We start from the raw sequence: 25824 nt of genomic DNA on the forward strand, positions 1-25824 counted from the left end.
CCGCTGGAGCTGCTTGGCCGCTGCAGAGCTTCTGTCCCCGGGGAGCCTGGGCAATGGCCTAGTTGCCCTTCTGGCCCAGCTCCTGTGTCGGGATGACCCGGCCCTGCCTGCTTTCTGGAGCCTTGTCCACAGCCCCCGGCTCACAGGAATGCTGTCATCTGAAAGTGTAGGGCAGGACTAGCAGGGAAGAGCTTTAGGCTACCTGCCCTTCTAAGTGCTGTTTATTTATTGAGTTGGGGCTGAACCTCCAGAAGTGAATGAATGAAAGTAGCCTTCTATTTTCAAGTACTTCTGTATGAAGAAGCAGGATGGACAAGTAGTTAAATGTAAGCATGTATGTCCTGTGTGCTGTCTGTATTGTGAAGTTAAATTATGTCATCTGCAATTATTTGGTCCTGCTTGGCATTTGAGTTAACTCTGAGCCAGCGCTTCTGGAAGCTCTGGTGTTTTTTCCATCTGTTGTGTGATTTTATTTATTACTGAGTCCCAGGTGTAAAACTATTGAACTCTGGCTCTTGCAAGTATGTTGATTCCATGTCACTGACTATCATAAAGATAAGATCAGAGTTTGGGTTTCACATACTGTGAGGAAATTGTGGAACAAATCTGACTTCCTCATACCTGTCCTTTCCTAGTGGAGAGCTAAAACCAGCCACATTCAAGATACTCTTAGTTGAAGCTTTCTGTCCAGCTGATCATTGAGAGATGAACTCTAACCTGTACTGGACAAGCTGTCAACTCAGAAGGGTCAACAAGACATGGACTGTGTCCTGTTTCTGTCCTGCAGAGGAAAAAACTTCATCCTGAAGATGCCTGTGCTCTTGCTGTCAGGGGTGAGACTGTAGGAGACCAAGGTTTAACTTGTTTTGAGCCACTCCCAGTGGCTGTTTAGAGGTGTCATGTAGTTTAGGTGAACTCTGTAGGTTTCTGCCAGGTTAGAGGTACAGTTGTCTTCTAGTGCTCTTTCAGGAAATGCCCAGCAGAGAAACCCATGTAAGTAGGGGAAATCTTTTGTTATTAAGTGTGCAAAAGCATCTAAGGTATACAGGCCTTTCCTTGAGCATAGGCATTTGTGATTTTTAAATTTTTTCCACTTTATTTTAAACCATCACCATTTATAGTTTTGTTTCATGGTTGATCCTTCCTATGTGATAAAAGACTTGGAAGACTTGACTTTCACTAAATTACTCTAAGATCATTATGGGAAACTGGGCTTAATACCCGTCACTTAGCAGTTTAAACTGGCCATCTGTGCAGGGCTGTTGTAGAACTGGTTATGTTGTAGTTCAGAGGGAGAACGCTTCCTCATTTGGAAGTCAAAGAATGATATAAAATATTTACATAACATCTCAAGCACATAGAGAACACCTCCTTCTGAAAAGTCATTTATATGTTGACAGTTTTTACTCCCAACTTGGAAAGCATTCTACCAGGTGAAATGCTGCAGAGCAAACAGTACCAAGGAGGAGAGTTTCCCTCATAGCTTGAAGAGAGACATTTTTATTGTACAGGATCTTGAACTTCAAATTTAAATAAGCTATGGGCAGTATTGCCTAATATGTTTACGTATGTGCTTAGTTCCTTTTTAGATTCCATCCCTGAGCTCCACAAATTATATGTATGAGAGCTGAACTGAGGAGGAGATCAAGCTGAGAATCATGTTTCTTGGTCGTCTTGGCTTTCATCCTGCCTGCTCTGCTACAGTGAGGAGGGAGAAGGTACCAGCTGTAGCAGTGTCAGAAACAATAGTTTTTGAAAACCTACTACTGCTTCTCCAGCATGTGTTGAAATTCAGTCAGATCTAAGATTGCCTATTAGAAGACTAAATATGATGACCAGAAATTATTTTTGTCCTCTGAAGAGCTAACATAACCTTGCAGAAGAATTGTTATTGCTGGCAGTTCAGAAAAACAAAAATCTTGGGTTATTTGCTGCTGTGTCCATGTATTGTTTCATTCAATCTAAAGTTACATATGTTAATTGTTTGCTTTTGTTCTGTGTTGTGATGTTATTTTTTGTTTTGGTGTTGGGAATTTTTTCTTTAGTTTGGTTGGTTTTGTTGTTCTAAGTGCAGGTTATGTGATGAGTGTGGATTTTAATTTTTCATTCTAAAGTTGCATGTTGAAGAGGTTTTGCTGTCACTCCTGAGATCTGAAAATACAGCTATTTTCTCATTATTTCAGTATTGAAGCATATTTTTTAGTAGCTTGTTCTTCTGTTGGTACTCTGATACTAGAATATGCTAGTTTAATTGCTAGCTTACTTTCCAATTTGTTGAAGCAAAATCAAAGAAGGCAGAGCAATGAAAAAGTTTTAAATCTGTGGCTTTTGCCAAACTTTTCTAGGGTTGATGAGAATAGCCTTCCATTGCACATCATGTTCCTCACAGGTGTTCAGTGGGTTGTCCAGGATAGCAGCTGCAACTGCTTTGTGCCCAGCTGAGCTTTTCAGACTGACTTCAGCTTCAGAGAGTGAGCAAATAGTCATTCATAGAACTCTAGTGTATGTTACTGCTGGTAATAGCACATATGCTGCCTTTCTTGTGGTGCTAAGCTCCTTAGGGTGCTTTGATTGAGCATACAGCATTTCCAGATAGACTTGTCATTAAGTAGGATGTTGCAGCTGTTGCTAAATCCGGTGCTCAGTGGTGGTGGAGTCTGGAGCCCTCAGCACTAACACTGATAGTAGTGAAGGTGAATGAAGTCAGGTACAACTTGCTCTTATCAGTAGCAGAGGGTGACCCTTAATTACAGTGTGCACTTGTTTCCATCCACTCAGATGGTGAGTGGTGCTTTTGGACTGCTGAGCTGTTTCTGGGGGTTTGTGTTCATACAAGTGTACCAACTATTGATTTGTCAAAGTCCCCACTAGTGCTGGCTGTATTGGAGAAGGAAAACTAACTGTGAGTGCTCTGGATCAGTGTTAGCTGTGGTGAGGTGTACCTTAATATGTTTCTTTTCCTTCACTGCATATCTGTAGTACTGAGATTCTTTTGATCGCAACAGGAAACATTGTTTACAAGCTTTGTCTTCCATGGTTGCCTTCTCTGCAAGAAATAGTGTGTCAGTTTCCTGCAATGTCAAAATAAGTAGCTGCATTCCAGCTCACACTGTTTTGTTACAGCAGCTGCACCAGTAACTGTAAAGGCACCTTGGCTGGAGTTGTGCAGGGCTCAGAAGTGAGACTTCTCTGTTTCCTCAGCATGTTTGGAGCCCAGGGTGGTCTGGCTTTACTGTCCCTGCTGTGTGGAAGCCCTTTCTCTGAATTTTCATTATTGTGCAGCATGACAAAGCCATAATAAACTTAATGCTACTGTGCACACCTGAGTTAAATAATGCAGACTAAAGTTTCAGGCTTTTGATCAAGAATTTTTCTGTTGACTTTTGTATTGCCAGTCATTTCTTGGTAGAAATCCAGCCATTCTTGTGGAGACTTTATCTGAGGAAATACTGCAGCTTTGTTGCAGTCAGAAGGCATTGATAATGCTTTCAGGTAATAGCACTTAAAATACCTTCTGGGGAGCAGAAGCCTTTTACTAGTGCTGTATACTTTAACTTTCTTTTGGTAGTTGTTGTGCCTTTTGGGAGAGCTTGATTGAGTTTTACTTCTGTGAAGCTTTCCTGCTATAGTTTAAGACAAGTCTAGAGTGCTTTTTGGGAGCTTGCTGAATCTTGGCATTTGGGTACTTTGGACTCCTAGATAGATGCTTCCTCCTGAAGGTTTTTTCAAGCCCGTGGTGTGACTGTATTGAGAATTTGAGGTTACTGTCCTGGGTATAGCTTTCTAGTGAACTGCTTTGCTTCTGACCACTTTTCCCTTAAAAACTCTTTTAAAGGATAGAGTATGGAAAAGAAATTATTTAATTAGCCGCAAAGTAGGCTTCCAGTCTCTTCTGTATTACTTGGTAATTTAGCTAATTTGATCAATCCATAAAATCTTCTGGGTGTGCAGTGTGTTTATTTCACTGGGCTAGATAAATGTGTTGTGGTTTTATGTCACTGGAACACTTGTGAGATACTAATATCCCATGGCATCTGCTGTGGGCCTTCACCCACATGAAATTTCACCTTCCACAGTTTCATTTTGGTGTTGAGTTGAGAGGAGTTCTCAGACCACATTTATTAAAAGGGATAACAATAATCTGTAGAAGGTGATCTCCTTAAAGGAATGGGGAATATGGAAGAGAGATCTTTTCTCCTAATTGCTGATGAGCCCTTGTTCTCTTAGTGCGGAATGGCTCGCCAAGAAGAAATGTGGGAGGAATGGTCACCTATGAAGTTCTTAGTTCTAAGTCAAATTCTTTGACTTGTTAGTGCTGTCTTAAGTGGCCTTAATCTGACTGAAATTTAAGTGACTTTAGTTACATTCAAACTTGGATTACTTTTTTCCCTAGACTCTTGGAATAGAGGAGGTATTTGTAGCTATCCGTATCCTGTGAGGTCCAGTATAATGGCCATGCTTTCCTTCGTTATCAACCAGCGTGATCCAACAGGATGTAGGCAAAAGTTGCTCATGTATTGAAATGGTTTCTTGCATGTGCGTTCTTTGAAGTGGTTTATTATTTGATATTCTCAAAATGTTAATACCTGATAACTAGAACTTTTGATTACTCTTTCCTTGTCAGCCCTGGAAAGAAGTTGAGAAAGCAAATAACTGAAATGTTGTGGAGATATGTTCTTTACTAGACTCCACTTTGGTAAGGTGTTCCCTTGCAAGAATGAGCTATCTGTTTATTATTTTGTGTTTTGCCAGATTCTGCTGCTTTAAAAAGCAGGGAAATTAAAAATGTTGAACTTTGAGATGCCACTAAGGCATTAACAGGTGGTGGCTGTGGTAGTCTAGTCAGACAAACAAATGGTTGACATCACCTGGTGTTTCTCTGTGCCAGTTGTTCACTTCCAGTTCAAGATTCTTGTCACTTCTACACTTGATGAATTTGCAGCCTCTTAATTACAAACTTCATTTGTCAATATCTAACCCTAAAACATTGCAACACCATGGTTGCAAGCAAAGGGGCATGGCTTGTAGCTGCTGTAAATCTGAGCAAAAGGTGTGTGCCCTGGAAAAGACCTGTGTAATGGAGGACTACTGTAGGAAGCTAAAACACTTCTGGTTTGCCTCAGCTCTAATAGGAACAAATGACCGACAGCATGCTTGCAGCTCGTGTTGTAAAAACAAGTAGTATCCCTGAAAACAGCTCACAAGTTCTCAGTAGCTAAAGGAAACAAACCAGGACAGTTTGATACTCTTTTGCATTGGGAATTTTAGTGCTTAAATACATGTAATTCTTAGAACACTTCATTTGCAGGAACATACACATTTGTGCCAGCTTACAAAGTTTCTAGAGTTCTGACCAAACAAATGTTTCTGCTTTTCAAAGCCAGAAAATCTTCCGATGAAAAATAATAGTGACAATTTCATGTTTGTGTTCCATATTAGAAACATGAGTAGTGCTGCATTTTTTTTTAATTTAACAGCAAACATCTGTTGTATTGCCAAAATTTATTAGGCCTTTGTCAAACTGTAATTTTTTATACTGTTAAAATTACATTATGGACTAGCTCTAATTTTGTGAACAAAATTGGAGGGTAGCAGTAAATCAATAGTTAAGTTTCACTACCTAGAAACACGTAATTCTGTTACTGAGTTGACCTACTCATGGACTTGTTTGCTATATTTGTCATGTTTAAATTAAGCAACAGCATCTCCCAGAACTAAGTTGGGTACATTTACAAAGTTTTAAAAAAAATAGCCTTGTAGGTAAATGGGGTTTTGAGATACTGTAGGGAGAGGAGAATATAGCTGAGTCATGACCATGTAAAATTCTTGAAGTTGAATATGGATTTGGCCTGTGAATATTGCATTTGGCAGGACTGTGTTTGCTGTGATGTGCATTCATAAGTCTCTTGGGCACTGACTGAGAGACAAACACTGAAGGAGTATTCCCAAATGCTGTTGGTATTTAATTAAAATCTGAGTTAGTCTGAATTTTTACTACCTTCTGTTGTGCTTCAGGATCTTCTCTTCAGGAAAACTGTGTATGTGTCAAGGTTAATGCATCAGTAAGAATTTAGGTGTGGAGGCCTTTCCAAGCCAGCATACTGCAACTACATGGTACAACTACAGTAGCTTCCTGTTTGTTACACTGCTGTTCCAGTCCCCAAGTTTGAACAACTGAGGGGGTGGGTGAGATAAACAGGCAGAATAGAAGGGTGGTACTCAGATAAATCTTAAGAACACATTTATTTAGCAAGTCTTCTGTGTCTGTTGTGTGTGTTGAGGACCTTCACTTTGGAGCTGGACCAATTCCGGTATATGATATCTAAGCAAACACCTTGGTCAGTTCTTCTACTTGTCCTCAGTGTCTTAATTTACTTCAGAGCTGGAGTGTGGAGTCTTAAGTTAGTTCTTCCAGTCTTTGGCAGGGATAGGCAAAAACCTTTCACAAGAAAGGATTTGGTATCATTAGTATTGGGTGAAAAAGGGGAAGAAGAGCAGCAGCTTATTTCCCAGATTGGGAGCCTTTCCTAATTATGTCACATGTTTATCTGGATATTGAACATAGTTTTATTTCTCATATCTAAAAGTATATGGATGTCGAGTGACTCCTAAAGGTGAGGCACATGCAGCCTTGTCCAGATCTTCCTTGAAGAGGGTACAGGATTAGCAATTGCAGGGGCTGCACTGCTGCTGACCTTGGGAGCGAGGAAGACAATTTGTGCTAACCCCAGCACGAAACAGACCGAGCCAAGCAGAGTTGTATCAAACAGCTGTATTTAAAGCACCATTCTCAATTTCTAGTATGCGTAAGTATATGCTAGAAGGCAGGAGCAGAGGAAGCCACAATTTAACCTCAGTTTAAACTTAGCAGAAGCATTCTAACAAACTTTCTTCTGTAGAGGTTTGTGCCTAGCCACAACTTGCTTTTTTGTAAACATGTGAAATTAATTATAAGCATCACTAACACTTCTATAATGAAATAGGGTTTTTTTTACAGGAACTATCCAGGATGAGGGGAAAAAATAGATACTTTTCCACCTAGTAAAACCTCTAATGAACCCTGTAGAAAAGTTCTAATTCATTAGGCCTAAAGGCTTGCGTATTAAATAAATGCATTGAATCACTTCATATTGCAAACTAACTCTTAATGTATTCTGATCTTGATTCTGATGGTACTGTTTGACCAATGTGGGAACTCTTGTAGCAGTTCCAGATTTTATGGTCAGGTTGTGGTGCTGAATCCTAAGCCTAATCAAAATTTCATGTCTTACATTCTTTTGCACTGTCTACATTGTAAGATTATTGTGTGGACATTTTTAGACTGGTCAGTGGAAATGTTTGACATAAGGCTTCTGAATGAAGTGCAGTAAAAACCTCTGAATACCCTGTGAAAAAAGCATTATCCAATTCCTGAGTGAATATGCCTAGCCATGCTTTTGGATTGTAAATATTTAAACTGTAGCATCTAGTTTTGCTGTGGCATTTAATTAGAAGTAGAGTTATGTTTCTCAAAAGCTAGAATTTATTTTAGTACAAGAGCCCAAGTACCTTTGAAGCAGGCTTTTGTGATTTCCTGCATTCGAAATGTGTCTGCCTTAAGTATGTAAGTGTAAAAAGGCCTTGGGGACTGCATGAACTCCTTGAAACATACAGCTTGTGAAATTCTCTTATTAGGAAATCCATGCTGTTGGATGGCTTAAGAGTGGATACTTACTGAGACCTGAAATGTTGATTTAGTGGTGATAGCCTGCAGCCTTAGGCATGTGGCAATAACCGGTAGCAGACTTAAGCAGTGTGGGCTTTAAAGAAATTTGGTGTTAATCTGACTTGGTGTTCTTTGCTGATGATTGCTTTCTCTATTTCTAGCATACCAAGGACAAGGAAATAAGTCTTAAGCTATCCCTTATGCAGTTGCAACTTGCTGCTTATTCAGGCTGGGTGAAAGAAGAACAAAAGCACATGAGTTGTCTTTCCAAGGTCACTCAGATTAGTCACATGCAGTAGCATTTGCTTTGAGTTCTTACCCACACTTGTGGATTCCAGTCTGAAACCAGTTCTGACTAATTTTTTCTTCTTGCTTAGTGTCAGATTTATTTTGTAACACCCTTTATAGGAGTTGGCTGATATGCAGCTTTTTTTTTTAAAGGTATTTTCAAGAGGAATAATTCAAGATTGATGGATGAAATTTTAAAACAGCAGCAAGAACTCTTGGGACTAGATTGCTCCAAGTACTCTGCGGAATTTGCAAATCACGACAAAACTGGTCAAGGTAAGATCAACTACAAGTGGGGCTTGGTATGCCTCTAAATAGCTGTATATCAATCATGAATATGCTTTTTCTTAAACACATTTCTATGTACAGTGACCTTTTTCTTCATGTGTGTGCTTCCATTTTTCCAAACATACACCTCAAAGTGGGGAGGAGAAAGGGAAGAGCAAAACTGCTGGTTGTCATGGCAAGATACAATGCCATCAGGAAGGTAAAGGGCACAAGTTAAAAAAATAGATTTGGTAATAATAGCTTTTGCACATACTTAGATGTGGAAACCAGGAGTAGGTTTCAAGGCTGATGTTCCTTACACAGCACCATCTGCTATAAGAACTCATTTCCTCATCTGCTGCCTAAGACAAATGCTAGAAGTCTGTTCAAATATAATAAATCACAGGCACATACTTGAATCAGGCCTTTGTCTTAAAGAGATGGGCTGATACAGCTCTTCTAACTACAACTCGTAATATTAGTAGGTCTTGTAAAAAAATACCTAAACAACCCTTATGTTTTAAGATCATCATAGTTCAAAGACTTATGAAAAATCTGCACAAGTTGTGGTACATTTAGCTGTGTTGAAAATGCTGCTTGCAAGTTTTGACCTCCCCTATGAGAGCTGACCGAATACTAAAATCCTTTGTGCCAGTTTTCCAGTACAAAGTATAATATTGTAACATGAACTTGTCTTACGAACAACTTAGCCTAAGATGCTAGCATTTATGTGGAAGAACTCGGGTTTCATGCTATTTTTTTTCCTTCCTGTGAAGGTTGAAATAACCAGCAGAAGATGGGGTAGACAGGCTATTAATGTCTTAAACTCCAGCATGCTTAGCTACACTTACCTAAGTTGGGATATTGATGTTCACACCAAACAAACTACTGAAAGACTTCTCAGACTTGCTGATGAGAAGAGTGCTTTTAAACCTCAGGAACCTTTTGTGCTGGAAACTGTGGAAAGCAGAGGTGTTTTCTGTTCTCTTTTTAAATTCTTCATTCTTTTTTAGGAGGCTTCACAGTCAGATCAGATGCTTCATGTTTTCAGCTGAACAAACTGACATCTATGCAGTTTATTATTATCTGCAGTTTTTCACTTCTGAATAACAAAATTGCATGCATTGCAATTTAGAGATACTGTTAAATATTTTTTAAATGTAGGACATTTGATGCAAATTTGCAAATCAAGCAATATTAAGGAAGAATAATTTTCATTGTGGTGGCTTTGGATAGATGAACTGAGGGGTTTTAGGTGTTCTTATGAATCTTGACTGTTCTGTGTGGTCCTTTGCAGTCAAGTTCTGCAGTTTTAAGAAATGTATTTTTAAGTATCTAGTAATAACTATCCTAAGTTTGGTATCACCCTAAAATGTTGACACTTTGATATTCAACCCACTTTACTTGAAGCCAGTATAGTGCACCATCTCTGGCCTTGAGCTTCCTCAGCAAGTTTACCTCTTAGGTACCTTACCAGTACTGACAGTGATGCGAGTCATGCAGTATGAGAAGACTCTTGCCTGTCAATAGTGTAGAGTTAAGATAATTACTGTTGTGAAATGTCCTCTTAAGTCACAGACATAGTTGCAGATGAATAGATGAATTCTGAACTATTATCTTGTTCCAAGCTTCAGTGTAGCTATCTTAGATCCTTACTGTAACTCTTGCATCAAGATGCTGTGATCAGATTGAGGGAGGCCTCCAAGTTTAATAATTATGTCACATGAATGTACACAGTAGCTGTTAAAAACACCTTCCTCTTCTAGGGTAGAAATTTGTTTGTTGTTTTTTTTTTTAATTTCCCTGAACCCCTTAAGTTACTATCCAGGCACCTTTCTTCTCAGTGCTTTGCCTGACAGTGTAAGAACCAATCCAAATTTCCTGGAAGGCTATGTTTGAAGACTGAATTAAGCCCCTTCTCACAGGACTTCTCAAAGTAGTTGTCTTAAGCTTGTGTTTTAGTAATACAGCAAATCCAGAAAACTCTTACCCACTTCTCTAAGAGACAGATGAGGTGGATCTGTAACTAGTTGTAATACAGGAATTAAACTACAGTTACTTTCAACTGTATCTGTGACTATCTAAAGCACATGCAAAACAATTATATTTCTGTTGCTTTTAAACTGTGTTTTGTACTTTCAGTTTTAAATTGCCAATCTACATTGAAGGTGCTGTCTCCAGAAGATGGAAAAGCAGACATAGTCAAAGCTGCTCAGAACTTCTGTCAGTTGGTAGCACAGCAGCAAAGAACACATTCAGACCTGGATGTGAATATGTTAGACAACTTATTAAGTAGTAAGTATAATATGGACGGGAAAGAGTACTCAATTTATAACATTTGGTTACTAGTGTATTCATTGCTTGGAATGTATGCATCTTGATGCTTAGTCTATCAGAGTAAGTTATGATTATTGCTTTTAGGCTTCTGTTAAAAATGTCTTTCTCATTTATTGCCTTTTGAGCTGTTTTTTTAAGCAGAAAAATTCTTTAGCAGAAATATTAAGCTAAATTGCAGAGTTTTGGCTTTTCAGAGTTTCCGGCATCTGTGGTATATTCTGCAATGAGCTTTCTGAAAATAGTACTTTTGGGATTACCTAAAACTAGACTATTCTAATTTAGGTTAACTTGCTGCAAGTTGCAAGCTGCAAATATGGATGGGCAGAGTCTTTTCCAGGTCTGGTTACAGCGATTAAAGCTGTTCTTGCTGCCTGACTACTATCCTGAATGCAAATGATAGAGCACTTGCTGTTCTCTTGCTGCTCTGTAACCCACACTAGCTTAGTTGTCTTCATTACTAATTCATGCAGATTACTAACTCTGCACTGTGATGTGTGGCTACATGCAATAGCTATGAAAAGGGCAGGACTGCCCTAATACCACACCTGGGAGAAGAAGTTTAGAGTTAGCATCCACTTTTCCAGTGGTACTATGGAGCTGTAATGAGTTGCTCAGCTTGCCTAGGTGATCCGTGCATGTTAATTGCAGCTGTAATTAGCTCGTCAGGTTTCAGATTGCACACTTGAACTTGGATGCCTTTGGGCATGTTGTTGTAGTGTGGTTCCCATTAATTGGACTTTAGAGAGTGATTCCTTCTTTTTCATGTGGGTGATCAGCTGAAATGTGACAGACTTCCATGGCAGTTTGGTCACTTAACTTCAAGCTGAATTCCATCCCTGTTGTCAGCATCCTCCTATAATGGAACTATTAAATATATTTAATAAGGCACCTGAAGAAGAACTTAGGACATCTCTTCTGTTATACCCCAAAGGCAATTAAAGGAAATTAACAATCACTCCTTCAGAACAGTTACAAATTTAATGAAGAGCCGGTGACAGTTGTTACCGGTTATGTGTATTTTGGCCAGTGATACTTAACTGGAGCTTTTCAAACTTGTTGGTGATCTTCTGTATGTTAAAAGTATTAGGCCCAATCTTAAAATGAGTAGATTTATGTTTGAAACATTGCATGCTAGCTGAGCACAGAAAGAGAAATCTAATCTGTCAAAACTGAACTTTGAAACATGCCGCTTCATGTATGTGGCTAATAATTAAGGATAATATCTGTAACTGGTCCTTATTAATTTGTTTACTTAATGTTTGGGACATTGTTGGAGGTGAAGTATTCTTTCATTGCTTATTTAGCAGCAGCTTTTTAAACTTTGTTTTACTTGTAGGCAAATTCAGTTTGTATGCATTTTTAATGGAACAGTATTAAAAGTATGCATCTGTGCGTTACTGATTTGAGAGCATGTTCTGGAAAGCAATACTTAAGTAGTTATATTCTTAGAGTTTGCATTAATGGTGTCTTCTGTAAATCTTTGGGGTTTTATATTTTGGTTTAAATACCCGTTAATGTAGTTTTTAAACTTTTTGTTCATGTTTAGGGTGCAGTTATTGAAGCCTAGTCCTAAAATGGTATGATTCTAGCTTGTTATGTGGCTTTTCTTGTTCTTAATTCAGTCATGCACTTAATTCTTACAACTTGAGTTTTCTGCAGTGTAAAAGTACTTTCTTCTGAGCAATGCCTCAGCTAACCAGCTTGTTTTCAGAAAAGTAGGTGCCAGCTGCATTTTAATATTGTCTCTGCTTGCTGTCTGTTTGCCTTCCAGCAAAGAACATGACTATCAATTAAGGCTACTCAAGTTGCTCTGTAAGATCTGTGTGGAGAAGGGTATAGTTATCAGCTCTAAAATTCCTTCATGTTCCCCTTGCGGAACTCCTGACCTAGAAGGGATGTTGCCAGATTGGCATCCTTTGAGTGTGCAAGTCTTCTGGCTTCTTTTGTTTTTTAAAGTTTGCTCCCAAATCCTTGTATCTTGTGTGTGCTAAACTCGACTGCTGTAACTCTAGCAGCTCTGAGGGAACTTTCACATGTAAATTATCAGTAGCACTACTATGTTTAGGTAAAGAAATGGATGCAGACTGGAAAGCACAGTACTGTGTTTTCTAGTAGGCTCTTGTGACAGTAATACTACAGTGTGCATTTTCATTTTCCTTCAGATAGGAACCAGAAGGAAATGTTAGCATTAACTAGGCTCTCTGAAGGTCTTTTCCTGTTTGAAAAGCCATTGCAGTGTTGAAGATCCTGCTGCTGTACCAGCTGAGGAGTACTCAGCTATTGAATCAGCTGATGAGTAAAGCTGTCCGCTTCCTCCAGAGTCCCCACTTCTAAGTATTCACTGCTTCCCTGCAAAGCTCTCCGATATTAACGTGCTAGCTTCTGAACAACAAAGTGGCTTTTGCTTTGCAATTTTTTTCTTAACTTTGAGGTGAGATTTGGACTGTGGCACAAGACACCCCTATCTAAAAGCTTCATCCTTTCTTAGAAATGCATGTGCTTAGGGAAAAGAGCTTCTTTACCCTAAAAGGTAGAAGGTATCATCACTATTGTGGCGATTCAGTGGGGAGGGAGGATGTGAACTTTTTGAAAAATCTCCAGCTTCAGTTTCAAAACCTGGGTGGAGCAAAATCTGGCCTTAGTTTCCTTTTCTGTTACTCCTGAATTTAAGTTCCTCTACAACTAATCTGAAAACTGTAAAAGGCTCTTGACTGCTTTTGTGTAGTGGTTTCGGTTTTTTTTTTTCATTTAAGCAAATGAGGAAATAATTGAGAAATAACATCAGAAGTTTGGAGCAAGTAGGCTGTATTAAACTTTAATCTGCCAAAGGCAGTCATTACACAGTATAAGCACTTTTGCACTTAACCTGCAGAATTGGTGGGTAGTGGAAGAGGTGGCAACAAATTACCTGCAATAAGCGTGACTAATTGCAGCATTATAGCAAAATAGGGTTCTGACTGCTGGAATGCTTTTCAGATGAGCTAGGTAGGTGCAAGAGGAGCAGTTTAGCTTCTTGGGTCCCCTTAGGGTGCTCTACTCTTTTCCACAAGTTGCTCTAATCAAATTGCTAGAATTAGCAGGGAAAGCTGGACTCAGACTGCTCATTGTAAGCCTATTTCCTGTCTGTCAATTATAGCCTGGAGTAGCTTAGGCACTGCAGAAGTATATGGGAGGGAGGCAGAGGCAGTGGTATTTGGTCACTAATTGCCTTCAGCCTCAGAAGATGAGCAGGATGCTCTCATGAGGGAAATGACTGGCTGGGGTTTTAAGGTATGGGTAGTAAGAGTGTAGGCACTTAGTGGCATTCCTCAATATTATCTTGCTCTGCCCTAGAATGGGTCAGGTTGTCCACATAGTAACAGAAAATGACACATTGCCTTGTTCTTCCTCACTCATTTAACCAGAAAGATGCCAGCTGCAGCATTATCTTTGAAATTTTATAGTAAGTTGGTTTTAAAATTTCTGTCTGGTCTCATACTGAGAAAGAGACTAGTTGGGGTTTTTTTTCCTTGATGGTCTGTAGTACCAAGGTGTTCTTCAGTGAACTTTCCTTAAGCTTTTTTTTGTGTCCTTTTACTGTACTTGATTGCAGCTCCACATAGTTAAGTAAGGACTATAGTAGGTAGAGTCAGGGTGCAGCATGTTCTGTGCTACTAAAATTGAGTTTGCCAAGACAAAACTAGATCAAGTCAGATGAAACAGCATTGTTAGGGTTTGCTGTTACTCAAAACAATGTAACTGTTCCTGTACTTTCCCATAGAAAGTCTTTGAAAACTACCTGACATAAAAATAGTAGTCCAGGTTTGCCTGCAGTGGCTGCCTAAGCTTTTGCTCAGTTGGTCAGTCAGGTGTTGCAAGACCAGTCTGTCCTCTTGGGCTTTTAATTGGTAACTTGTCCTTGGGACCTTCATTTTAAAAAAGCGCATTTAGTGAAAAAGCAGATGCCTTAGGGTTTAGAACTAAAAAAAATCCTATGATGAATTTAATAAAATCTAGTGTAACTTGTTATTACAGGTACACATGGATTTCCTGATCCTGATTTAGTCTTGAAGTTTGGTCCTGTGGACAGCACATTAGGATTCCTTCCATGGCACATCAGACTGACCGAAATCATGTGAGTTGCTTATAAATGTTGTAAAACACACTGGAATGAAAAATACCTAACTAAGCAAGTCTCTATGATATAACTTACGGAACTGGCCAAAAGAGGAGATCCAGCTAAACAAGTGTCTGGAGATTGATTTGAGGATATTTTACAATTATTAACTAAAACCTGTCAAACATTCATTGTTGTTTTTTTATCCCTGACTAGGCAACAGCAGGCTTCATGCCTCATCTTTAAGGAACAGCTTCTATCACCACCAATTGTGTGGTCCAGTCCCATTTGACAGTGTTCCTATCAGTGTTGATTTTCTGTGGCTTATAGGTTCCTAACAGGGAAACTAATAGGATACAAGGGAAATGGAATAATACAAGAAGATCACATCTATGGATTGCTTTTCAATTTTAGCAGTTACTGAACTGACTAGATTTCCTAAACTTCTTAAATCCAAGCACATTTATAGTACACTGAAACGTGTGGGCACACTATGCTGCTCCAGCCTTTCACTGGTTTGAAGGGCCCTGTGTACTCTGATGGGAGGCTTTGGTTTAGAGGGGGACTGGTTTAGTTGTTAGAGTTGAGTGACAATAACCATGTTGAGAACAACTTCACAAGGTTACTCAGACAGTAGCTTGCTTTTAGTGATATTCCTGAGTGGCTGTATGAATAGTGTGGTGTTTATAAAAGCTCACTTTGATGTTTCTAACTTGCTTTCTCAGTTCTTTGCCTTCCCACCTAAACATCAGCTATGAAGAGTTTTTCTCCGCCCTCCATCACTATGCAGCCTGTGAGCAACGGTGGGGAAAGTGACTTCGGGCTGAGTGCATGGAGTCAAGCTTTCTGTGGGAAGGAACTGATGTCTGTTTACAAGCACCTGCTACCCATAAGTCTGGTTCATAGTCCTTTCTTAATTTATCAAAAAAATTCAATAAAGTGTCTTACCTTTCTAGAGAGTCTGTGTGAATGCGTGAGAATCTGTGGGGAGGGGAATTCACAGATTTCCTGTTTGCAAAAGACAGTTACTAAAAACAAAGCTGAATTGCCCTCACTTTGACATTCAAGTGTCAAAATGAACGTGCAAGAATTAAGTGTTGTGAAATCTACAGGACAATGTAAATAGGAGTCCATGCCCTGAAGATCCTTAAAACCAAGGAAGAACTTCCATCTTTGTTTCTTAATTCTTCATGGTCGGGCATTTCAGAGCTAATGGTTTATCCTCGGATATATTTACTATGTAATATGTGAATTCTAGAGAAGCTGGTTTTGTTAACTGAAAATAGAAACTGCAGCTTGGCTGCGTGACTAAGCCAGCTGTAGGTGTTAAGTTCTAGAAATACTGAGAAGATTCCATAAAAAGGGGTGGATGCTTCTATGGTAAGTGGATTAGGCAGTCTGTGTTGCAGAATCCAGCTTTTTTTTTTTTTAAGTGGTGGGATGAAAGTATTCCTACCACCCTGAGTGAATAAAACATCTCAGCATGAGGTCGGTTTTCCGTTGGGAATAAGCATAAACAGTACTACGTATTGTTTGTATACCTGTTCTCCCCATAACATGCTCACTCAAGGTAACAAGCAGAAAGAGGCTCTGGCATCGTTTGCTGAAAGATTTGAAAAAGGTCTGAGTCAACTTCCATGGCTAAGTGTGACTTGCTGCTTGTACTTGTGTGCCCAGCAAGGGAGTCTGCTTAAGCCTTTTTTTATTTTTATTTGTTCTGAACTGAGCATTAGAAGTTTGAATGAAACAAAGCAGACAAAGAAGGAAGATGAAGTGAAGCTGCCCTACAGTATTTCAGCACTGAGATAACTAAGTAGAGATATTGGCTAAATGTTCTCCATTGTGGAATGGCCTGTTGAAGTTACATTCCTGTTTTGGAAGTAGTTTAAAATTACAAGTTTATGGCTGCACTTGGACAAAGCAATATCTTTAGGATCTGTATTACTGAAGTCAAACGTTGATACACAGCCTTCTGCCCTGCAGGCTGCAGAATTGTTGAATGCTTCATTCTGGAAGTGTTTCCTGTTGCCCCCTCGTCCCACTCTTCAAACTGAGCCTGGCTTTCTCTCCTTTGGGGAATAGCCATGTCACTAGAAGGGAAAACAACTGTTTTTAAAAGGGAATTGCCAGATTTTAAACTAATGTCTGCCTCATTGTGAAATGGTGTATTTTAACTTGTTGCTTGATGTAATGTTATAAAGCAGATTGCATAAACTCTTAGCTGCGTTTTTTTGTCATCATAAGGCTAGATTGCAGTTACAGAAAGACCTGTGGTCACTTTATCTCAGAAAAGAGCAAGGGATATTCAATAAATTAACTAAAGGTTTTGACATAAAATAGTTTTGCATAGGAGCTGGAATACTTTGAGTACACTTTGTCAACTTGTCTCTTGTGTGCCAGGTCCTGTATTGCAAAGGTGAACAGTTGTGCAATGTTTCCTGGGCCCTGTCATTGACATGGGCGGATTTTCTCACTGAATGTTAAGTTCAACTTTTTTTGTGGGGAATGGGTAACTTGTTGAAGGGTATCTGGAGTATTGACGTTCATCTGTAATATGAATTTTGTTTCATTAAAATGCAAGGTTGTGTTTACGTTCCAGTACGTGTTACTGTGTCACTGAAGCAGTTCTGGTGCTGGCAGTCATGGGAAAAGCTTAGTTTCGCCCTCAAAAATAATGTATTTTTTATATTTGTATCAAGCTGCCAAAGAATACTTCTCATACCTGAGTTCCCTCAGTCCTCAAACTTCTTCATATCTCAGCTAAAAAGATGCGTTTAATATTGAAGACAGATCTCAAGGCTTAGAATTTGTCTACAGAGGATTGCTTAATAAAACTAAAATGATTAGTTCAGCTGCATTTGATTCAACTTCAGTCTCTTCTGATGGCCAGTTTAATTGTGAATTAAGTGTTCCTCCTGGAATTAATGTAGTTGAACTAATCCATGTTATGACTTAGTTGGGATTATTTTACTGTCCCTGTGTGGGCAATCTTCAGTGAGGTGTGCCAAAAGCACTGTGCATATCCACGACTTGATCTCTGAATGTACGTCCTTGCCCTTAGCGCCTCTGCCCAGCTTGTTCTGTGTGAAGGTCTGTGCTGTGACATGTTGGGTACCTGTACATAATGTGTAAAATGAGTTTTTATGATTAGGGAATCAATTTATTGAACTTTATTATTGAAAGCTGAATCTGTAAAACAATAAATCAATAAAAGACTATAATCTTTCTACAGGCTATGGTGATACATGAATACTTTTGGAAGTTCAGCTGGGGCACTGTAGCCCAATTTATGTTGCTACATCTCTCTGGGGAAGTAGAGAACTTCAAATGTTATATTCTTTTGTGCTCTTTAATTGCTTTCTGTAGTGTAAGAACTGGGCAAATTTTTCATCTACCACTTCCAACTTAGATGCTTTAATGAAAGCTTTCATAGTAAAGCATTTACTGTAAAAATATTTCTTTGATAGTCCTGGGAACTTGCTAAACTTGTTCCTGGCTACAAAAAGCTTGCTTCCTCTCCCTGCTGCTGAGTCAGTCCTGGGCCATGGGCTGTGCTGGGCCTCCTGCCAGCCGTGTTGTGGAGCAGGGTGAAGTGAGGGTATGGTGTGGAAGAAGCCTCCATGCTGAGCAAGAAAGGGAAGTTTGTGTTAAGGTGAGTTTTGAAAATGCGCTGGGATTCAAGCTGACCTTGAGCCAGCCTACAACAAAGGCTAGCAGTCTCCCAGGTTGTGTTAGGAACATCACATCGGGGGTGATGATCTTTTCTGCAGATCTGGTGAGACATCTGGAGTGCTGCGTTCAGAGCTGGGTTCCCTTGGTACAAGAGAGACTCAGATTTAATGAACCTAGGCCACCAAAAGGCTGTGATCATAGGAGGTGGGAGCATCTGTTGTGCAAGGAGAGGTTGAGAGTTGGAACTGCTCAACTTGGAGGACGCTGAGGAGGGACCTTACCAACACACAAATGCATGATGGAAGAGCCCAGCCAGGCTCTTCCTGGTGCTTCTTAGTGGCAAGCTGAGAGGCAATGGGCATAAATTCAAATACAGGAGAATGTTGAAACATCAGAAAAACCTTTTCCTATGAGGGTGCTCAGACAGTGGAGCAGGTTGCCCCTAGAGGCTGTAGAGTCTCCTTCAAAACCACTATGTGTTCATGGAGATGAGCATAGGACTAGATCACTTCCAGAGACGCCTTCCAACCTCAGCTGGAGCTGGTGGTACAGCAGTGTGGTGCTGCTGGGCTCTCCTACCTCAGCTGGTTTTTAGTAGTTAGCAATGGAGGCTTGCTGCAGCTAATTTGCCATTTCAATAGCAAAGAATATTAGAACTTTCTGTGGAAAATGGTGGAAAATTCTTCAATTGCACCAGTGTGAGAGCTCCCCTTCACACTTACTCTTTCTCATTAACAAATTATTCACGTTTCTGTATATTTCCTCTTTTTTTCTTCTTTCAGTGGCGCCTGGTAGTTGATCTGGTAAAGGAGCTAGATGAGATTCTGAAATAGTTGCTTTACAGCAGGGAATTTGGGGACATGGACAATAATCCAGCTGTTACAGAAAATAGGCCTACAAAGCAGTTCTTGAAATTATAGTGCTTTTTAAGACTTCTTGTATGAACATGCACTAAGCAACTGCACAGCATAGCATGCTGCACTGAGCTCAAGATTGGTAAGTGAGTAAAAGGTAAAGGTCATTCTTTATAGAAGAGAGTATGTTCTTACGCATTTGCACATCTGTAAGTGCTTCCTAAAGTACTTCACAAAAATGACAAGAAAAAAGAACCTGCTGGTTTGATTTCCTGTGTATTTCATGAATTCAGCTTTTATGTGAAATCATAGCTGCCCTGAATAGTCCCATATGTTTAAGACAATGACATCTTTTTGTCTTTGCTGTTGAAATAATGTTTCACTATTATTCGTGCTTATTAACTGGTTGTGAGAGACAGGTATATAAAGTCAGAGGGTAGGTGCAGACAGTGTTGGTCCTTGCTCATCCCAAGGTACCAGCTGCCTTGCAGGTAGGCTTAGTCCTGCATGGCTGGACTGTGCTGCCCAGGCAGTGCTTGTGCAGGAGGAGCTCAGGGGGCACAGGGCAGGTGCTCTGCTTCATGCTGGCTTCCATGGTGCCATCCTCCCTGAGGGCACAGCCCCCCTCAGTCATCTGCTCCTTGGAAGGATGTTTAATGATGTTCTCTTTGCTGCTCCCAAGCACTTAATGCAACAACAGCAGCTTCAGCTCCGGGGTGAGGAAGGGACTGGAGAATGAGACTGAGTTGTCGCCCATCCCATGCAGAACCTTCTAGCCAGTGTTGCTGTGAAGGTTACTATTTGTCCATTTTTCAGCACACCATGGGTGAGTGTAAACAACTCCTAGCTGTCTTCTATGAGCTAAGCTACTTTGATAAGCTTGAAATGTTCAAGCAAATGAATCAAAGGCCCCGCTTTAAAGCCTGCAACTTTTTTTCCCCTCAGATCTGCCAAATTAAAAGGGAGAGAGAGTTGCAAGCCCTTCTTCTGCTGTATGTTTGCCTGTGTTAAATGATGTGAGACCTCCCTGAATTCCATTGAATCACTGCTGAGAGCTGTAGGATTATTCCCTAATTGCATCCTAAACAACTTTTTTAGATGATAAATAATATCATGTATTATACAGAAGCACGCCTCAACCTAAACTTTGAAGTGCTTCACAAATTAATGTTTAATGAAACTGTTCGCCTGGAGGATTTTGCTGTACTGTGTAACTGGCTGAATACACACAAGCCAGGGCTCTTTCATCTCCCTGACAAGCCTTACTGCTTTAATATAGCATATTTTCTCCAACTGTGTGCAGTCAGTCAGTTCTCAGTGTTCCACACATCTCCCTGGCTGCAAAAATACTACCTTGTCCCCCCAAAAAGCTCACACATAGCAGGAGACCCTAATGGATGGATCATATAGAAAACACACTTTGGGGAAATGTTTAATGGAACAAAATATGGCTCATAAATGGTTTTGTAATACAGTTAATGGTGGTGAACTATGCTATGTTATTGTATAGTGGGGGTGCTGGTTGACAGCTGGCTAAACATGAACCAGCAGTGTGCACAGGTGGCCAAGAAGGCCAGTGGCTCCCTGGCTTGTGTCAAAAATAGTCTGACCAGCAAGACCAGGGGAGTCACTGTCACCCTGTACTCAGCACCTCAGATCCCGTGTCGAGTTCTGGGCCCCTCACTACAAGAAGGACATTGAGGGGCTGGAGGGAGACAGAGAAGGGAAACAGAGCTGCTGAAGGGTCTGGAGCACAAGTCCTGTGAGGAGCAGCTGATGGAGCTGCAGTGGTTTAGCCTGGAGAAAAGGAGGCTCCAGGGGCATCTTACTGCTCCCTGCAGAAAGGAGGTTGTAGGTAGGTGGGCGTTGGTCTCTTCTCCCAGGTAATTGTGATAGGACAAGAAGATATAGCCTCAAGCTGTGCCAGTGGAATTCAGACTGAACATCAGAAGAAATTTCCTCACAGAAATGGTGGTTAAGCATTGGAATGGGCTGCCCAGGGAGATGATGGAGTCACCATCCCTGGAGGTGTTCAGGAAACGATGGAATGTTGCCCTTAATGCTGTGGTCTAGTTGACAAGGTGGTGATCAGTCAAAGCTTGAACTTGATCTCAGAGGTCATTTCCAACCTCAGTGATTCTGTGAGCATTAGAAGCCCAGTAGCTACAAACTGAAACAAGACATTTGTCTTACAGCTTGGCTGCAGGTGTTTATTGTCATTTTAATGGAAAATTTCTCTCTGAGTCAGCTATCAAAGTTAAAAGCTTCCCATTATGCTTTATATTCTATAATTCTGCAAAAGTTGCCACTTTGTTGGTAGGGTGCCTAGTATGTCTTTGCAAGCACAAATGTGTCTGAAAATGGAATTTCTAAGGGGCTCTCTCTCTAAATGTGTCAGTGCAAGGATGTTTTTGTTAAATTGATATAATGAGTCATTCTGCAATTTGCAATATTTTAAGTTGACATCCAAATAAAATCTCTTTTTAGAGTGACAGAGGAGTCACACAGTTGGAATTGGAACCCTAGGAGAAGATACTGGCATTATGAAAATAACAATGTCTTACAGAATTAAGTGCTGTGCTGGTGCCGATTCTTGCTAGTACAGTGCCACTGAAAGAAAATAGAGTAAGATGGTGATGAGAATTACAGAATAGCAGGAAAATTTTGCTCAGGAGGAAGGTGGCTGGCTAGTCCAACTTGGGTTTCGGTTTTTCATGGTCCTTTTCCAGCACTTCATCCCTGCTAAGTCTCTTGCAGAGCTGGGCTGCTGTAATTCAGTACCCTGAACTGGCAGCTTTGAGGTGTGAAGGAAAACTTGGGAAGGTTTCAGAAATGAGTCCGTGTTTTGCCTTAGACACTGTCAGATTACACACTTCAGGGTTGCAGAGGAAACATCAAGGTCTGGGAAGCTACCCTGGAGAAGCAGCTCTTGGTCCTCTCTATCTTTTAGAGTAGAAGCTTGGATTTTCACAGACTCAACTTGCAAATTTTATGGGTGGCTTATATATTTTAAAGTACTTTTAACTGATCAAAATATCTGTAATCTCTTTCATGCAGTAACTGAGAGCCCTTGCAGCCTGTCTCAGAAGCTCCCTGGCTAGCCCTGTGTCAGTGCTGGGGTGGGCTTAGCTCACTGCCCATCCCATTGCTTCAACACTAGGGATGGTGGCACCAGACTTGCAGAACTGGCAGTGTCCAGCAATGGCAAGACCACTTCCAAGCCCTTGGCTTCATTACTGAAGCCCTGCTCAGTCTGATGAGCCTCTCTGTGCAAGCATATTCAGGAGGCATAAACCAGCATGTCTGATGACGATCACTACCTTGCAATTATCTCTGTGTAGCTGCTTCTGACCGCATTTTATTTAGCTGGCTGCCTACAACAATCTCTGCTCTGCAAGCCTGCTGCCTCCTCCAGCTCAGAGCAATTCCTCTGAATGTTGTGCTGTCTCAGTGCTCTGACTCGCTTGTGCCCAGGAGGGAGCTGGGTAGAACCTGCCTGTTACACCTCAGGGGGAGGGCAGAGGTGAGGGCAGTGCCTGCCAGAGCATCAGCAAGGAGCCCTTCATGGCAGTGCCTTGTGGCCCAGCCACAGCTCCCTTCCCTAAAGCCACCTGTCAACTTTTGCCCACCTCTGCAAAACCCCCCCTTTCCTGTGTGGGCAGAAAGCCTCCACTGGTCCCATGTGGAGGGATAGAATGTAAGAGAATAGTGCAGAAGGTAGTCTCATACCTGAGGAGTTGCAGCTGTACCAATCACCAAAGATTAAGAACAAGCCTGCCCTTAACAGGCCACAGCTGTGTCCAATAAGAAGACGAGCACTATAAAAGAGTGGGTTAGCTGGATGAGGAGAGAGCTGGAGTTTGTTGGCTGTGCTGTGAAGGAGTCAGTGCTATGAGGAGATGCCCATGAGAAATCACCAAGAAGGTATGGGACTTTTGAAATAAGATGTCCCTTCTGCTCTCTCATGACTCAAACCTGCTTGACAAGACAACTTGCTGAAGACCAGCCTCTTTCCTTGGAAGCCCCCTGATCCTGCAGGATCCCCTTGTGCAGGCACAGACATGGGAGGAAGCTCGTCTCCAGGCAGCAGGTTCCCTCCCAGCAGCAGCCTCTCATACTGCAGCTGCAGCTCCTGTGAGTAAGGCTTTCAAGTTCTCCCAATTAAGAAGTCTACCCTCATTAAGAAGCTTTTTTTTTATTATTTTTTTCAAAATAAATTAAAAGCTGACTTACTTTGAATGTGTGTGTTTTTATTCATAGTGAATCTTTAAAATATGTGAAATGTGTGGGAGGTGACAGCAATGCTGGAAGATGAGTTTTTGGGGGATGTCTTTCTTTTCAATTGAAAGAGAAAAGAAAATTAAATTTCAATTTATGCATAATCTTCAGTATGAATTTAAAAGTGCATAGGAATGGGAGTAAAAAGATAAAACTTATTATACTGACACCAGCTCAGCTGAATTGCACGCATTGTCTATGTGCAAAATGAGCTCATTAATACCACAACACTTGTGCAATATAATGAGTTTAATACTGCTGAGTTTTATTGCTTCCTGCTCTCCCTCATTTTACTGGTAGTGGCATTTAAATCCTGATGCACTGAGATTGTGTTTACCCAATTTATCCTGTGTTTTTATTGTGACCAGGTCAAATTAATCCATTTTTCTTGCAGTAGAAGCACGACCTGATTGTTACTGTGGTTGAGACTGCTTACGGGGTGTTTTGCCGTCCCAAGGCATGTACAGAGATGGGAACAATGGTTGCAGCTGTTTGCATTGCACACAGGCTTGGGCAGCACGTGAGGAAGGTTGTGGAGGCCTGCAGGCATGAGAGACAGCAGCCTTCTGCATGAGGGTTTTGCGTGTACATTTGGAAACCTCTGCCACACCTCTGCTGGCACTGCGCTACTGACCACAAACCTGAAATAAGCTTGCTCCTAATTTCTGCTCCTTTTCAGGTTTGTAAAATGCTGGTTTTCTGGAGGACCAGGAAGGTGGAAGTCACTTTGAACACCCAGCTCCTCAGAGCTGTTAGGTTGTCCTATGTATGGACTAAAAATAAATTAGATTAGAAACATAGAATCACATAATCATTGAGGCTGGAAAAGACCTTCAAGACTGTCAAGTGCAGCCTGTGACCAAACACCACCATGCCAACTAAACTATAGCACTAAGTGCTGTTTCCAGTCATTTCTTTAATGTTTCCAGGGATTGTGACTCCACCACTTCCCTGGGCAGCCTGTTCCAATTCCTGACAACACTTTCTGTGAAAAAATTCTTCCTGATGTTGGATGTGAGCCTCCCTGCTGCAGCTTGAGGCCGTTTCCTCTTGTCCTGTCATTAATTGTCTGATACAAGAGGCTGAACCATACCTTGCTACAACATCCTTTCAGGGAGTTTTAGAGAGCTATAAGGCCTCTTCTGAGCCTCCTTTTCTCCAGGCTAAACAACCCCAGGCAGCTTTCTCAAATGCTCCTCAAAAGATTTATACCCTAGATCCTTCACCAGCTTCATTGTCCCACTTTGGACACTCCAGAACCAGAAGTGCTTCTTTTCTTCTTGAAGTGAGGGGCTAGATAATCAGTGAAACACCTCCTAGAGCCTTGCTGAAAGTAATTGTAGAAATCTGTGGACAGCAGAGCTGCAATCCCAGTCATAAAGCAGAAGCAATGCTTTCAGCTCTTGAAGGCACTCTCCCCCACTTCCCAGCATTTGCTATTTGCCCTGCTGTGCTGTAAACCTGCGAGGTCAGAGTTGTATGTGAGGATAGCAACACAAGAAAGGAACTATCAGCTCTGAAAAATAACTGCAAGCTTTTAGAGAGCTCCTTGTACATGATGTTTGTAGCCCTTGGCAAGCCACCAATACATTACTGTAGTAGCTGTGTTAAACTGCAGAAAGATAACTATAGGGAAAAAGAGAGCATACAAATCTCAGGGTCACTTGTATTTTATTCATAAAATTAACTCTTTCTCATAGTGTTCAGATCAGAGGATGTGCCATATTTCAAAATGTGCAGAGCTCCCACACCCCAGACAGGCTGTTTTAAGCTACTGATTTATCTCAGGCCCTTTTTTGCATGATATCAGGAGTTGAATTTGTTATAGCATCTTATAAAGCCATAGAAATGGCTTCATGTTTTGGAGATTTCAGGAGATTTTTTTCTTCCCTCTGCAGCATGCAGCTAAAACAGGTTTTGGGAAGGTGTAAATGCTATTTAGGCAAAGCTGTCCTGCTTCAAACACTGCCAAAATCTGTCTGAGCCATCACAACCCTTATGGCTTGCTCTGGTATTGTTTTTGGTGTGTGGGCCAGGTTTGCCCATCTTTTCCAGTTTTTAAGGAGCTTGCCAATGTAGCTATGCCCACTCTAATCACAATTCCAAATCACTGTGTTGTTGGTTCCTGTTGCTTTTGACAACAGCCTCCTGCATCTTTAGGCACCTAAACTTGTTGCACATCTGATCCCAAACCTTGGGAGAATCAATAGGAACGTGTCTGCTTGTGACAAAACTTGATAGTTGTTTGCATTTTTCACCATATGAAGAAGTCATATCAGTGCCTGTAAGGGTATTATATCTATTTTTATTGGAGAAATGTGAAAAAG

General features: G+C 40.8%; 1 protein-coding gene across 1 annotated transcript; it reads left to right on the plus strand.

Moving 5' to 3' along the window:
- The first annotated feature begins 280 nt into the window (after window positions 1–280).
- On the plus strand, window positions 281–17922 carry NUS1 (NUS1 dehydrodolichyl diphosphate synthase subunit). Its single transcript, XM_005418446.2, has 5 exons — window positions 281–326; window positions 8147–8269; window positions 10403–10555; window positions 14612–14711; window positions 15419–17922. The coding sequence occupies exons 1-5, from the start codon at window positions 296–298 to the stop codon at window positions 15507–15509; spliced, it is 498 nt and encodes a 165-aa protein (XP_005418503.2). The 5' UTR covers window positions 281–295; the 3' UTR covers window positions 15510–17922.
- The last annotated feature ends 7902 nt before the right edge of the window (window positions 17923–25824 follow it).

This window comes from Geospiza fortis, unplaced genomic scaffold (assembly GCF_000277835.1).
Source record: "Geospiza fortis unplaced genomic scaffold, GeoFor_1.0 scaffold98, whole genome shotgun sequence".
NCBI lineage: Eukaryota > Metazoa > Chordata > Aves > Passeriformes > Thraupidae > Geospiza > Geospiza fortis.

Bases quoted from the DNA above. Each gene is read 5' to 3' on its own strand.
- NUS1 (XM_005418446.2), top strand. From the start codon at position 296: ATGAAGAAGCAGGATGGACAAGTAGTTAAAT. The intron at 327-8,146 runs GTAAGCATGTAT...TTTTTTTTAAAG, and splicing joins GGATGGACAAGTAGTTAAAT to GTATTTTCAAGAGGAATAAT. The intron at 10,556-14,611 runs GTAAGTATAATA...TTGTTATTACAG, and splicing joins GTTAGACAACTTATTAAGTA to GTACACATGGATTTCCTGAT.